The 14,120-nt window shown below is 46.5% G+C and overlaps 1 protein-coding gene across 7 annotated transcripts in view; it reads right to left on the bottom strand.

Annotated features, from left to right (window-relative positions):
• The window catches only part of BEND5 (BEN domain containing 5), a 48,210-nt gene extending 34,101 nt beyond the window's left edge, over positions 1-14,109 (bottom strand). For 4 of the 7 annotated variants that reach the window (XR_003911732.1, XR_003911733.1, XM_029947182.1 and 1 more), the window contains exon 1: positions 13,813-14,109. Coding sequence is in view for 3 of the 7 variants with exons in the window: in XM_029947182.1 (XP_029803042.1) it covers positions 13,813-14,038 (226 nt within the window). In the remaining 4 variants the exon portion in view is untranslated. Of the gene's footprint in view, positions 1-8,682; positions 8,701-13,812 lie in introns of those variants that run through there. The other 3 variants (XM_029947186.1, XM_029947185.1, XM_029947184.1) reach the window with 3 other exon arrangements.
• Between the last annotated feature and the right edge of the window lie 11 nt (positions 14,110-14,120).

The following is a 14,120-nucleotide window of genomic DNA, read 5'->3' as shown; positions in this document are numbered from 1 at the left end:
TGCTTGGAATCAATCATTTTTATCTCCTTAGGCGTATGGTGAGAAAAAGATATAATTTTTAAAAATAAAGGAATGACTTAAGAAGGGTATAGAGTGTGAGGGATCTGCCCAGGGGAAAAAAGACGAGTCTTTGTTAACACCCTCCTCCTGAGCAGAAATGAGAACGACCTTTCCCACTAACTGGAGGAGCAATCCTCAGGTTCTGTTTTCACCAGAAAGGCCTGTTTTTGTTCTCTTTGTGCCTATAAAATACATCTGATGAGTTAGGCATGAACAAGAGCGGGGACTGTGGTCTTTCTAAAAGAGCAACAGCTTCTTCCTCCTACAGATCATTGTTGACTCTAAGTCAAAAAGCTGTTGAAATATAAAAGCGAAAGAAATTGCTTCAAATGATATTACGCTGAAATGCGCTAGGTGGGCGTTTCCACATGTGAAAAGCCAGACACAGAGGACGAGAAGGTGGTGTTAGGACTTCTGGATGTGTTGGGGCAAAGCTTATGAGCTAGTTGTCAGTTTGACAAATTCAAGGGCAAAAGTTTGAGATGGAGACACCAAACTAGATGTGACGAGCCACACTCTGCCTCCCTGAGCTGAAACTGTAGCTCAGGATCATGTTGGTTGGAGAGAAACAATCCTTCAGATGCAGAAAACTAGGTAATATTTGCACTGGGGATAATCCTCAGGTCATCTCATGCAACCCTTTCAAAATGAAGATTAGGAGACTGATGGTTCCAAATGGTGGACATCCACACATCCGTTTATTCAACAATCGGGCCCCAGGGATACAGGAATGGCAGCAGTTCCTGTTCTCATTCCAGAGAGCTCACTGCTGTGGAGGGTCACAGAAGCCAGTGTCAAAACATGAACAGTATGAGAACTCAGACCCTGTACCCAGTGTCCACAGAATTTTCTCCCATGCTGCAGCATAACATTTCCTGAGAATATACATTTACAAGATCTAGCCTGGCCCCCAGAACATGGAGAATGAGCACCCAGTTGTGGGGGCACAAGAGAAAACCAATGAAAAAAAATAATCCAAGATCTCTAATTTTGAGTTTGAATAAGGGGGAAGGGTTACTGCTCTTAGAGTCAAAGGGAGATCACTTTGGTCAGTGCAACCATGGTAGGCACTTGAAAGGAGGTGGCATTTGAGCGAGACTCCTTACTTACTGACTTACTGAGTGGGTTACTTTACTTCTCCGATCCTATTTCCTCATCTGTGACTCTCACTCTGCTGGGATGTTGTGAAGACAATCACTTCTGTATCAAGTTCTGTTAAGAACCTGAGTGGAGTGAATGGTATCTGGGCAGTCAGTTCTCATAAAAGGATAGCCATTCAGGGGTGATAAGAATCGGGAGGCCCCTGGGTGGCTCAGTTGGTTAAGCGTACAACTTTGGCTCAGGTCATGGTCTCATGGTTCATAAGTTTGAGCCCGGTGTCGGGCTCTGTGCTGACAGCCTGGAGCCTGGAGCCTGCTTTGGATTCTTTGTCTCCCTCTCTCTCTCCTCCTCCCCTGCTTGTGTTCTCTTTCTCTTTCTCAAAAATAAATAAAAACATTAAAAAAATAAAGGATGGTAAAAGTCTGGAATACACATAAGGGACAGACTAGAAACTAAAAAAGGAAGGTTGGGAAAATATTTAGACGGGAATGGTTACTAAACACGGTTCTGTAATAAGCAGAAAAAAGAGGTGAGGAAGGAAGTTAAGGCAGCTGGGGCTTAGAGAGTAACTGGCCTCGATGGTCAAGGTAGGAAGAACTGAGGTCCAGCCAACAGATGTGGAAAAAAACCAGGAATGGGGCAACCTGGATTCCAAGTCCAGTCCTGCCACTTGGTGGGCCAAGAAGTCAGGCAAGCTGCTTATATCAGTGAGCGTCATTTTTCTCTTTCTGTAGACATGGAGACATAATATGCACCTCAAGTGGGAATCAAATCAGCTGAGTAAATGTGCCTTGAAAGCAACAGAGCCCTGTATATATGGTGGGTGGCAAAGCTCAGGAGAGCCTGCCGCGGGCTTGCTTCTGGGGGCGGAGGCCTGCCTGGCTGCCGGCCTGCCGTGCTCCACTCTCTACCTGGGGCCCCGCCCCCACCAGCTATACCCAAGGCTCCATGCTGGTCCATCTAACTGGAGTACCTTCCTCCTTTCTTGTCTGCCTGGAAAACGCTGCTCAGCCTCCACTCACCTCCTCCGTCCTCCTCAAAGGCCCCAATACACATTGTACAAACCTCCCGGTACCCCGTTTTCCTACTCTGCTGAGATGATCTGGCTTGAGGCCAACCTTCCCCACTGGACTGTGAGTAACCTCAGGCCAGGGCCTGATTCCTAGGGGCCATACAATAGGGACTCATCAAACAAAAATGTTTAATGGAAGAATAATAAAAAAAGAGCCTAAACCACCAAACATATGAAAAGGTGCTCACAATCATCAGTCATTAGGGAAATGCAAATCAAACACATAATGAGATACAACTACCCACTCACTAAGATGGCTATAACGAGGAAACAGAAGGGAAGAGAGAAGAAACAGAACAAGGAATGGGAGGATGTGGAGAAACTGGAGCCTGCGTCCGCTCCTGGTGGGAATGTAAACTGGGGCAGCCGCTGTAGAAAACACTGGGGCAGTTCTTCCAAATGTTAAATATAAAACCATCATATGACCCAGCAATTCCATTCCTAGGCATATACTCAAGAGAAATAAACATATATCTACCAAAAACTTGTGCATGGATGTCCGTAGCAACACCATTCATAATGGCTAAAGGGTGGCAACAACCCAATTGTCTATTAACTGTGAATGGATTAAAAAATGTGGTATATCCATGCAATAGAATATCATACAACCATAAAAAGAAATGAAGCGCTCACCGATGCTACACCATGATGAATCCTGAAAACATTATGCTAAGTGAGAAAAGCCAGTCACAAAGGCCACATGCTGTCTGGTTCCATGCGTGTGAAACTCCTGAACAGGCGAATCCAGAGAGACAGAAAGCATGTTTGCTAGGGGCGTAGGAGGAAGAGGCAATGAGAAGTAATCACTTAATGGGTAACAGGGATTTTCTGGGCGTGTGTGTGAATGATGAGAATGTTCTGCAATTAGATAGTAAAGATGGTTGCAGAACGCTGTGAATATACTAAGAATTGTACATACTTTAAAATGGTCTAAATAGTGAATTTTGTTATTAGGCTTCAATTAAAAAATAGGCTACCACTTGTAGCATGTCTACTATGTATCGGGTACCATCATAAGGCTCTTTACTTACATTACTCTATCTCACAATAACCCTGCAATTATTAGCCACACTTTTTCCCCACAAAGAAAGAAATCAGACTCAGAGAAGGCTTACTGCCACCCAGATGGGAAGATGCAGAGTCAGAATTTGTTCTAAGTCTCTCTACTTCCAAAGCCCATGCTCTACCCTCTCTAAACACAGGTCTGCAAAATGTAGAACCAGAATAAATGCTGAATAATGAATGGTGGCAATTGATGAAAATTCCCCAAATTCCCCAGCCTGAAGTTCAAAGCAGAAGACCACTTTATTCCTGCTCTCCTGCCAGATGCCTCTGTCCTCAGGAAGTCTCCAGAAAACGGCAACATCGCCAGGCAAAACAGAAACAGGTTGTAGACAGGCCTAAGGACTTGAATGGATTCTCTGAAAAGGCAGGCTGAGCAGTATAGGGAAGTCTGAAATGACAGGAAAGTTCCAGAGAGGAGGAGAAGCAGATAGTCCCTCCAACCCCATGCCTCCTGATTTGGACACTTGGCCAGGGGGATCCTGAGGCTTCTCAGAGCTAACTACTTCCTGGGCCTATCCTAATGGTCATTAGTCTCCAACTTGACCGGTGCTCCAGGGACAAGGACTCAGGAAGCCCTGGAGCCTCCATGCATCCTTTTCTGTAGTCTGTGCACATTTACTGAGCTCTTCTGAGTTTGGACCATTACAACCCCAAATGTACCAAGAACCCCAACCAGAAGGGAAAGTTTGATTTCCTATGAGATGCTGCCTCACATGGGGAAACGTCTGGTCTCTAGGCCTTCCTAACCCTAATCCTGATTGAAGGTGATGCCTCATATATATATCTAGTCCACAGAAGATTAATGAAAAAGCAGTGTTATCATGAAAAGTGGAAGAAATGGTTGGGAGAGGGAGGCCCAGGATCTAATGAAAGCAGCACAGTCCTTTGAATGAGGTGGCCCTAGTTTGGAATTCTGGCTCTTCTTCACATACTAACTGTGGGAACTTGGGCACACTACTTAACCTGTCTGAGTCTCAGTTTCATGATCTGTAAAATGGAAATTATGAACTGTTTTCCCAAAGATGGTGCATGTAAAACACCAAGCACAGTGTCTTTCTTGTCACAGGTGTTCATGAATAGCTGCTCTGAGGATATCCCTGTGGGTTATGTGCTTGGCTTTTATCCCACGGCAAAAAGAACCATGGTGAGTATCTGACGCAGATTGAGACATGATGAAAGAGATGTTTGGGGAAGATTAATGTGGCAGTGGCAAGCAAGATGGATGAGGTGTGAGGAGGAGACTGAACACAGGGTGACAAGAAACTATAACTCTTGACTGGTCACATTAGTGAAGGTGAACAGTGGTGTGGATCATCTAAGACAGCAAATAACCTCATGTAGCATTCTAATGTGGCTTTGGGATGTACTTCTGATTTCAAATTCCAGAAAACCACAAAACGAACTAGCAATGGACTCAGAAGGATGAGGAAAACTCTCTAGTCAACCTACCTTTGCAACTGTTCCAAACTTAAGACTAAATAACCAGTTCCCAGGTAAACAAACAAATATGTGGCCTCTGAAGAGACAACCTTTACTGAATCTGACTTCCAAATTCTCTTGTTTCCATGGCAAAGAAAACAGCCAAGGATTTGGTTGTCAACTAGTTCCTCCTCCTTCCCAGCTGCTGTGATGTCAGCTAATTGCATTCATTCGTTCAGCAACTACTGAGTAAGCACCTATTGTGTGCCAGGACCCATGCCAAATTCTTTACTAACATCCATCTAAGAATCTGATTGAATATACTTAATCCACCTAAGAATTCGACAGAAGTAGAAACTAAGGCTTAAAGAAGTGAGATGGCTTGCCTAAGACATAAAGTTATTATGTAGCGTGGAAACAGTTTCCAATCAGGTCTGCATGACACTCAGGCCATGTTTGTATCATGTAATCATCCTATAGGAACAAGAGAAAAATGATCAGGTCGCTAAAATATCCTCAACTAAACTACAAGGCACAAATACAATGATGAGCACGTCCATATAACTTCCAGAGTGCTTGCCTTTCTCCTAAAACCTTGCCTACACCCAGAAGAACGCTGCAGTAAATTCCCAAATTGAACTAAGCATTATACAAGTTATGACTTGATGGTAGACTCCTGAATTGCAAGCTTAACAAATCCACACAGCGCTACATAATCCTCAGAGTCCTTATTCAAAGCCGTAAAATAGGGTAGAAGCAACTCTGCATTGGTGTATGTTACGGACCTTTGAGAAAGAGACATCCCATTAAAGTGGAGGTATAGTAATAAGCAAATAGTGTCTTAGAAAACAGGCAGGAAGGGGTGCCTAAGTGGCTCAGTCAGTTAAGCGTCCGACTTTAGCTCAGGTCATGATCTCGTAGTTTGCGAGTTCAAGCCCCTCACCGGGCTCTGTGCTGACAGCCCAGGGCCTGTAGCCTGCTTCAGATTCTGTGTCTCCATCTCTCTCTCTGCACCTCCCCTGCTCATGCTCTTTCTCTCTCTGTCTCTCAATAATAAATAAATGTTAAAAAAAATGAAAACAAAAAAGAAAACAGGCAGGTGGACAGGAAATGCAATACTCATTTGTCTTCAAAAGCGACAATAGCCCTGAAGGATTTGTAGCATACAGTTAAAATGGGAGAGGGATTGTCTTGACTCCAATCTTACATAAAATCATGCTGGATAATTCAAAGAATCCAGTATCAGAGAGTTTAAAGTGGTGTGGGTTTGTTAGCTAGGATGAAATTCTGAAAGGCCAAACGTAAAATGCTGTACAAAAGTTGGTCTTGTTTTAAAAATATCTACAGGCAAGTTTAAAGTTCCTCAGATGTACAAAAATCCTATGAAGTCTTACGATTGTTTGCATTAAAAACAGACATGCCACAGAGAAGACACGCACATTGTGTTCTCTAGCCTATGGTGTTTGTTTTTATAGAATCCAAGGCAGACAAAATTCTCAAGTTTCAAGGATTATAGCCAGTCAAGACACCAGAAAGAAGAGGGCCTGCTGCAGTACAGCAGAAAGAAATCAGGAGATGCTGGTTCGAGGCCCAGCTCTGTGGCTAACTCTCTGGCTGATTGGGCACCTTTTCTTGGTCTTCTTTTCTGTAAAACACAGGGACTAGACTGGCAAACCTCAATGGGTCCTTCTAGCTCTGTGACTGCTGAGGGAATTCCAAGTCTTTGTCTTTTCTGTGCAGCACAGGGTAAGAATAGATGATCTCATCCCTCCAGGTGGGCACATTAGAAGAAATGTCCCACTGATGCCATTCACAAAGGAGGAGAAGCGATAACCAGGTTTCAGTTGGCTTCCTTGCTCTCCCTCCTACTGCCTCACTGGCCTTGGCACAGGGCTGGGGCACAGACAATACTAGGAACTTCATCCTGCTGGCTCGTTTGTCAGGGTAATGAATGGCCCCAGCATAGGGTCACCAAGGGCCAAAACATACTTGGGGATGACTAGCCTTTCATGCTGAAGCCACGCCCTGGGAGGATTTAAAACACACACAAATTAAAATTTAAACTTATCTGCTTCTTACATGTGCTTGTTCCTCTAAGTCATTCCTTTCCGCAAATAATGGTACCCGCAGCTAAGCAAGCTGTTCTCTCAGGGAGCCTTGGCTACCCTAGTCCTTAATAGCTGCCTATATTTAGTGAGCACCTACTATGTGCCAGACACTTTTCCATAATACGTTGCTAAGTAACCCAGTGGGCGAGGAGCTGATGACTATCCTTGCATTACACCTGAGCACCTGAGATTCAAGGTGAATTGATCTCCCCAAGGTCACACAGCTTCTAGTAGCAGAGTCGCCCTTTGGACCCAGACAGTCAGACTTCAAAGCCCATCTTCTTTCATTCTCTAACACTTCCTCCTTGATACTTAAGGAAGTGACCTAGAGGTCACTTAACCAGATCGCATAGGGCAGGATTCGATTCCAGACTATCCTCGACCTGCTTGCCACCTCCAGTGAGAAGAAGCTTCTCGCCATGCTGGAAGTCCTTTCAGTTGTTCATCGCTCTCTCTGCTAATATTATATTGCTCCTACCAACTCCTATGGATTCCATTCTTTGTATCCAACTCTGCTTTCTGGACCCCAAAGAACAGGCTTGATCCTTCCTCCCCTGGGGCAAAACTCAGAAACTGAAAACTACCAAAATATCCCATGCAAATCGTTTCTTCTCTTACTTATATACTTAGCTGTCCTATTTTACATCTAACCAATAGCTCTGAGGAAAAAGTAGTTGTATGTAGTTAAGGGAAACAATAAGCCTAGATCTGGGATCCTAAGACTTTTCTTTGTTTGATTTTCAGGACACCCTTCTGTCCTGGTTATTATTCAATTCTCTGTCCCCCTCTGGCTGTTTCTTCTCAGTCACCTTTTTTGGGCTCTTCTTCATTAGCTGTACCCTTAAAAGCTGATGTTCTGAACAGTTCTGCCTTGCATGATTCTTTACTCTGCACCCTCTCCCACTGTGGCCTCACCAGTCCTGTGGCTAATGACTTCCACATTTGGATCTTCAGCCCAGTTTCAGAGCGCTGTCCTGAACCTTGGCCATATGCCTATTTGCTCTCCTGGAACATCCACCCAGATGTCCCACAGGCCCCTAAGATTCAACTAAACTCATCATCTCTTCTAACCAATGACTCTTCGAGTGCTCCCCATGGAGGGAGGAGAGGGCAGACCACCACATCTTCCTCCTCACAACCAGGCTGTTCTCAAGTGCCATGGATTCTCCTTTCTCAATCCATCTCAGACCCATCATGACCACTGCCACCACAGTTCAGGTGTCACACTTTTTGAATGAACTGACTCACACTTCTCCAGGAGCCCTGAGTATATGGGAAGACTTAGCCCTTTATCTGGCACCTAATGCACCTGCTAAACCAGTTTGAATAGCTCGTTTCTCCCAGGTAAAACAAGAAGCCCTATTTTATAGGAATATAGACAGTACAAATAGAAATTCTTAGCACTGGACCTGGAACCTGGAGAGTACTTCCTAAATATTTAGTAAGTTAGTCCTTGAAGGCAAAAAAAACCAATCCCCATTCCTTCTGCATTTCCCTCCAGCATATGGCTAACCACCTAGTATAACTCAATACAGGGAGAACTTAAATAAATCAGGGAAAACCTTTTCAGGTCATGTATGCTTTTCTGGTAAGCACGTTAAAATGAAGAGTACACACATCTCTCTGTCTCTCTAAGGAGCTTATAAGACAAGCACATAGGCACAGTGGAAAGAGAATTAATCTTGGAGTCAAAGATCTAAATTTGAACCTCACTTTTCTAGTGTGTTTTTAAAAATAAAAACTAGTGTGTTCGTGAATAACAAAACACCGCCCAAAAGAGAAAGACCTCAGCTTGCCTGGAGGCATTTTTTCCTTTCACCCTGTGACCAGAACTCTGAAGTACTCTACAGCACATACCATTTACTTGCAACAAATCTGCAGTTCTCCAACAAGACAAATCACATCAGACTGAGCCTTCAATGGTTAACATTTCAGTGGAATCTGCAACAGATGACAGCAGGCAAGTTCCAATCTTTGCTCCAATGTGTATTAGCAGAACATGTCAAAACTTAAATTAAAAGTTTTCACTCGCTTTAAAAAAAAATAAATCCTTTTGTTGGCAGTCTCCCACTGATGACATGTAACAATCTTTGCATATGAAATCGGCTAGTCCCCTGCTTCGCTGCTAACTTTGTAGAAGTTCCAAAGCGTTTCTGGAGCAAGTGATCTATTTGGACCGACAATGCCAAGCTGGGACCTGAGCCCTAAATGAGCTAAAATTACCAAAGCAAGAAGAACGTGGCTTTGGAAGCGATTCCCCCCCAAGTGTGGGGTTTTTCTAGTCAAGGGAGTGATAAAGAATGTTGACTCTTTCCAGATGAACAACGTTGAATGAAACCTCAGAATCCCGCTGCAGGTTTCTGCTCTGAAAAAAAGATGAAAAACAGAGGTTCCTGTCCTTTCCTACTTCTGCCCTGCAAACCTAATAAATGCACCTGTGGTCCCCCAGCTCGTGAGTTCAGCACAGGCGGGCTGGTGTGGACTGCAGGCTGGGTGCTGCAGATACAGAGACCAGGAAGATGAGGCCCTGTCCTGGAGGAGCTCCCTGGCTGGTGAGGAAGACAGGCACGTTCATCACTGACTGAAACAAAATCCAAAGTGCCAAGATCCATAAGCCAGGGACAAGCAAAAGAAGGGGAGACCTCTGAGAAGGGAGAGTCTCCTCTGGAGATAGGGTAGGACGGGGACACTCTTGAGGCAGCGGGGCTCCCAGGGTACTTTGTTCCCTCCTCTATCACAGCTCTCAGCTCACTGGACCACAAACATGTCACATGTTCGCCTTTCCCACTCGAAGGTGAGCTTCATGGGCAGAGGCCCCACATCAGACAATGATTAATCCATCTTGGTTGGCTCACAGGAGTGCCTGCGGGTGTGTTCTCAAGATGGCACAAAATACCGCAGGTCTAGGGAAAGTAGGAAGGGTGGGTGAGGCTGGAGAAGTAAGGTGGGGCTCGGCCGCCATAAATGTCAGGAAGCTGAAGTTTAAATCAGTAGGCAAGAAGGAGCTCCAGAAGGTTCTAAGGAGAGAAGTGAATTGACCTAAGGCTTTGTCTTAGAAGATTTTTCTGATGCTGATTTAGAAATGAGACTGGAGAAAGGGTGAGTAACTAGAAGGCCTCTGCATTGGTTTAGACAAAGAAAAACTGGTACAGTCCAGAATGCGCAGTGGCAGTGGGGCTGGAAAAGGAAGACTTAAAAGAGAATCTGCGAAGCCCACCTAGAATTGGCCTTTTCTTTGCTCCAGACCTGTCCTTGCCAGGGACTGGCTTGCACCTGTAATTCTTACCTTGGGCCTATGGCTTTATCTTCCCTGAGGATGATGCCCCTTTCTTCTCCATCACTCTGCCCCTGACAAAAACCTATACGTTTCAGGGCCTGAAAAGTGAACTCTTGTCTGTGCTGTCATTTCAATGCCAGTGCTTCAGCTTAGTGGTGCATTCACTTATTATGGCACTGGGCTTGGCACGGAGGAAGTAGGAAAGGGACATTTGACAACCAAAGGCATTTAGCACACCCAAATAATAACACAGCATAGGTGCCTGGATGGAATGACATACAATTCGAAGACTGAGCCTACAGAAACCATTTTTTGCCTCATCAAACCCACAAAATTCAATCCCATGAGCCACGGTAGCAGGCCAGATTGCAGTTAGATACAGGTGAGCTCTCGACATGGGTAGCTCTCACTTTCAGAGCCTGTTAGGCAAATAAACGAGAGTGAGCAAGGAGAGACCAACAGTAAACCAGGTCTTGAGCTGTGTGGCTCCTCTCCGGAGGACAGGAGCCTCTCTGAGACTTCCTCAGTAAAATGACATCTAAAGGCAGAGAGGGCGCGGGCTGTGTGCTCTCTAGGAGGGAGGCTGGTAAGAGAGGAAGAAGAGCAGAATGGGCTTGAAAAACTCTCAAATGAAAACTGTCCACTGGCTCAAAACTTGCCTTGAGCTACATGCTTCGTGATCATTTCTTCCATTGTCCTTCACTCCTTCCAAGCATGCTGTGTGGTGGATGGGAAGATCAGCTACTTTACAGAGAAGGCTGCCAAGCAGAGCCCTGACGTTGGGAGACCTGTTTTCCAAGGCTAGCTTTGCCATTTATTAGCAGGCAAGTCTCAGCCTCGGCGTCCTCATCTATGAAATGGAAATAATAATAATAATGATAATAGCGATCTCTACCGACAGGGTCAAAAGGAGGACTAACAGAGATAATGCACAAGCACATAGCAAAACCATCAGACAGGTGGGTTGTTTCTTTTTTTCTTGAACTGATATCGCAATCTGTTGAGAGGAGGGCTGGGCATAAACCACCACACGCTGGAAAAATGCAACGCCTCACAGCAGTTGTCTTTGACATTTCCTGGATACAAGAGGAGGTACACTTGAACACAGCTCTGGGCTGGGTTGAACACAGCCTGGGGAAATACGCAGTAACACACTTGTCACCCAAAGCCATAAAGTAGCCCTAAAACTACCCCTGAACTCATGCTGTTGTTGCCAGAGAGGGATTAATTACGGCTAATTCACAAACATAAAGCCATCTCTGCTTCCCCATTGAGAGCTCACCTCCTCCCATTTGGTGCCACCACACAGTGGTATTTATACCTGGGAGGTGCCAGGAGATGAGCTCTTTAACATGCAGTCACTGCGAGCAGTTCTCAGAGCCACCACATTCAAGTCAAGATGGTTTTCAAGACACACAGGAGAATTCTCTCAGGACAAATGAAGCCCCAAACCCACCCTGGTCCTTCCAATCAGGTCTGCAGCCAGGGCAGCGGCTCCCATTTAAAAATTGACCAGCTGATTGGAATTCGAAATGTGGTCCAGCCACCCTGAAGTTGTTTCTTCCTCTCCTTTTCTCCTCCCCAGAAAAGAAGTGGAAGAGGTGGGGAAGCGCTTTTCAACTCATTTTGCTCAACCTGGCGCCATGGTTCTTCTCTGGATCTACTCTGCCAATTTCCAGATGTTGCCTAGATTTGTTGTTCTTGTTGTTCTTAATAACCCCAGAGATGTATCAACATTCCAACTTGGAGGATGAATAGTCTCTAGATTCAAGATCCATGGTTCTCAGACCAATACCTACATGTCTCATGAGGACTTTCATTGAGTTTTAAAATCAGAGTCGGTGAGGGCTGCCATCCGCCTAGCAGCCTCTCTGCAGTGCTTGGAGAGCCAAGCAGGGTCTGTTTGCTGATTGAACAAGTGGATGAATGAACAATCTCTAAGGAGGAAAACAGTCATTACAAAGTATACCACTGACTTCTGACACATGTCACTTCCCCTCTCCTAAGGCCCTTCCAGATCTTGGAGTATAATACAATCATCAAGAAGCATGCTTTCTTTTCTCGTAGCCAAAGGAAAGCTGAGGTTACAACCTAGTTACAACTTCCTCAGGCCTAGACTCTTGGGAAATAATCTCCTAGCCCCTTCCATTAGGTAATTAAAAAGCAAGCGAACAAAATAAAACCTAATCAGCTACAAAGGTTTCCCTCTTCTATCTGCATGCTTTCTCTCATTGTGTTTTTCTGGACTCGTCTGTCCCCAGGTGTTGTGAATGAGCTTACACCCCTGTACCCCGGAGCGTGTCAGAGAGGTGGTGACAATACAGTCTGTCAGAAAGGGTCCCGGGTGCTGATCAGTTTTTAGTTCTTCTTCCCCACTCCTCAACTGCAAGCCTACTTTCCAGAGGCCACATGAGGTGGTGGAAAGGACCTAGAGCCATGAGCCAGAGCTCTGATCTCCGGCTAATTGGCCACGGGACCCTAGGCAAGCCACTTCTGTGTTTCAAGCCAGTTTCTTTATCTGCCAAATTTAAATATGATACATGCTGGCTTCATCCTTCAGGCTAATGTGAGTATGCAAAGGAAGTTGGAAAGATGGGGACAGGTCTTAAAACTATGACACCTTCATTCAGTTAGGAACTGGCCTTCCCTTCCTAACCCTGGTCTTCCATTCCAAGTGGAGACCAGACTAGCTGACTGTCTCAGTCCACTCCAAGGTACCCCCCCCCAGTAGCAGTTGAAAGGCTGTTCCCCAAAACAGAAGTGATACTTTCTTCTTCCTCTCATGTCTGTACTCAAGTCTTTTAGTAATAGCTGGGAAAGAGGGTCCACTGATTTCTCTTTACAAAGGAAAAGATAACCTCAATGTGGCAGCAAGAACTTGGTGTAGGAGGCTAAAGGGCTGGTTTCTTGTCCCATCACGAGCTGAACCTCAGTGTCCTCATCTGTCCAGATGGGGATGAGATCACCTGCCTCGCCATTTGTCAGGGCTCTGAGAAAGCAGGAATGGGAGGTCTGGTCTTATCCCGACCAGAAACTCTTTCCTTGCCCCCAGCTCTCAGTCAGGAAGCCTTCTGGGAGATTCAAAAGGAGTGTGGAGGCTGAGGGATGCTGAGTGCCACTCTCTCTTTACCTCTGCTCTGCCACCTAGCCAGGATGGGGCAGGAGAGAGTGGTGCCCAGATAGCCAGGCCTCCTCATCCTGTCCCATGATGACCGGGATGGGACAAGCGTGTCATAGCTTCCTTCTGGGAAGGGGGGCTCTCACCTAGAAGAGTCTGACAACATCCACCTGGCCTCCTCAGTTCCAGGAGGCACCAAGGGCCTTAAAGGAAGAAAGACAGAGAAACTTGAGACAGAAGGGGCAGAGAGGAGAAGGACCAAAGAGGAGGCGAGAGGCTGAGAAATGTGAGTGCGAAGGAGAGAGAAAAGAAAAGTGAAGGAACCCGGAGAACAGACAGAAAGAGGACTGACAGAGAAAGAGCGATGGAGACAGACTGACAGCGCGGGAGTGTCGGGGAGGCGGGGAAGACAAAGGGGACCATCCGGTGTTTTTAACTGGTCTGGCCTTTCAGAGCCACCCCATCCCCAAAAGAAAGAGCCTAGGGGGCGGGAGGAGGAGGCCGAAGCGAGCAGAGGCTCCCCCCGGCCCCCTCCGCCCCGGGTCCCTGCCCCCGCCCGGGTCCCGCCGTCCCTCCCGGCCCGCTCGCTCACCTGCCAGCGCCAGGATCTGGGCCTTGTGGAGCAGCAGCGCGCCCCAGTCGCGGGGGGCGCGCGGGGGGCTCTCGGGCCCGGCGCCCAGCTCCTCCGGGCCCCGGTACACGGCGTACACCTTCTGGTTGTCAAAATCCAGCCGCGAGCGGGGGCTGAAGTCGCGCACGCACGACACTGGCAGCGCGTAGCAGACGTTGTCCTCCAGGAACCGCACAAAGGCGTACATGGTGGGCGCCGGGGGCGGGCCCCGGTCGGGCCGGTCAGCCCGCGGGGCGGGCACGGAGGTGGGGACCCGGCGGGGGGCGCGA

The sequence above is a fragment of the Suricata suricatta genome, chromosome 8 (assembly GCF_006229205.1).
Source record: "Suricata suricatta isolate VVHF042 chromosome 8, meerkat_22Aug2017_6uvM2_HiC, whole genome shotgun sequence".
Classification (NCBI taxonomy): domain Eukaryota; kingdom Metazoa; phylum Chordata; class Mammalia; order Carnivora; family Herpestidae; genus Suricata; species Suricata suricatta.
Note: the sequence above shows the minus strand (reverse complement) of the source record. Positions and strands in the feature narration are given on the sequence as shown.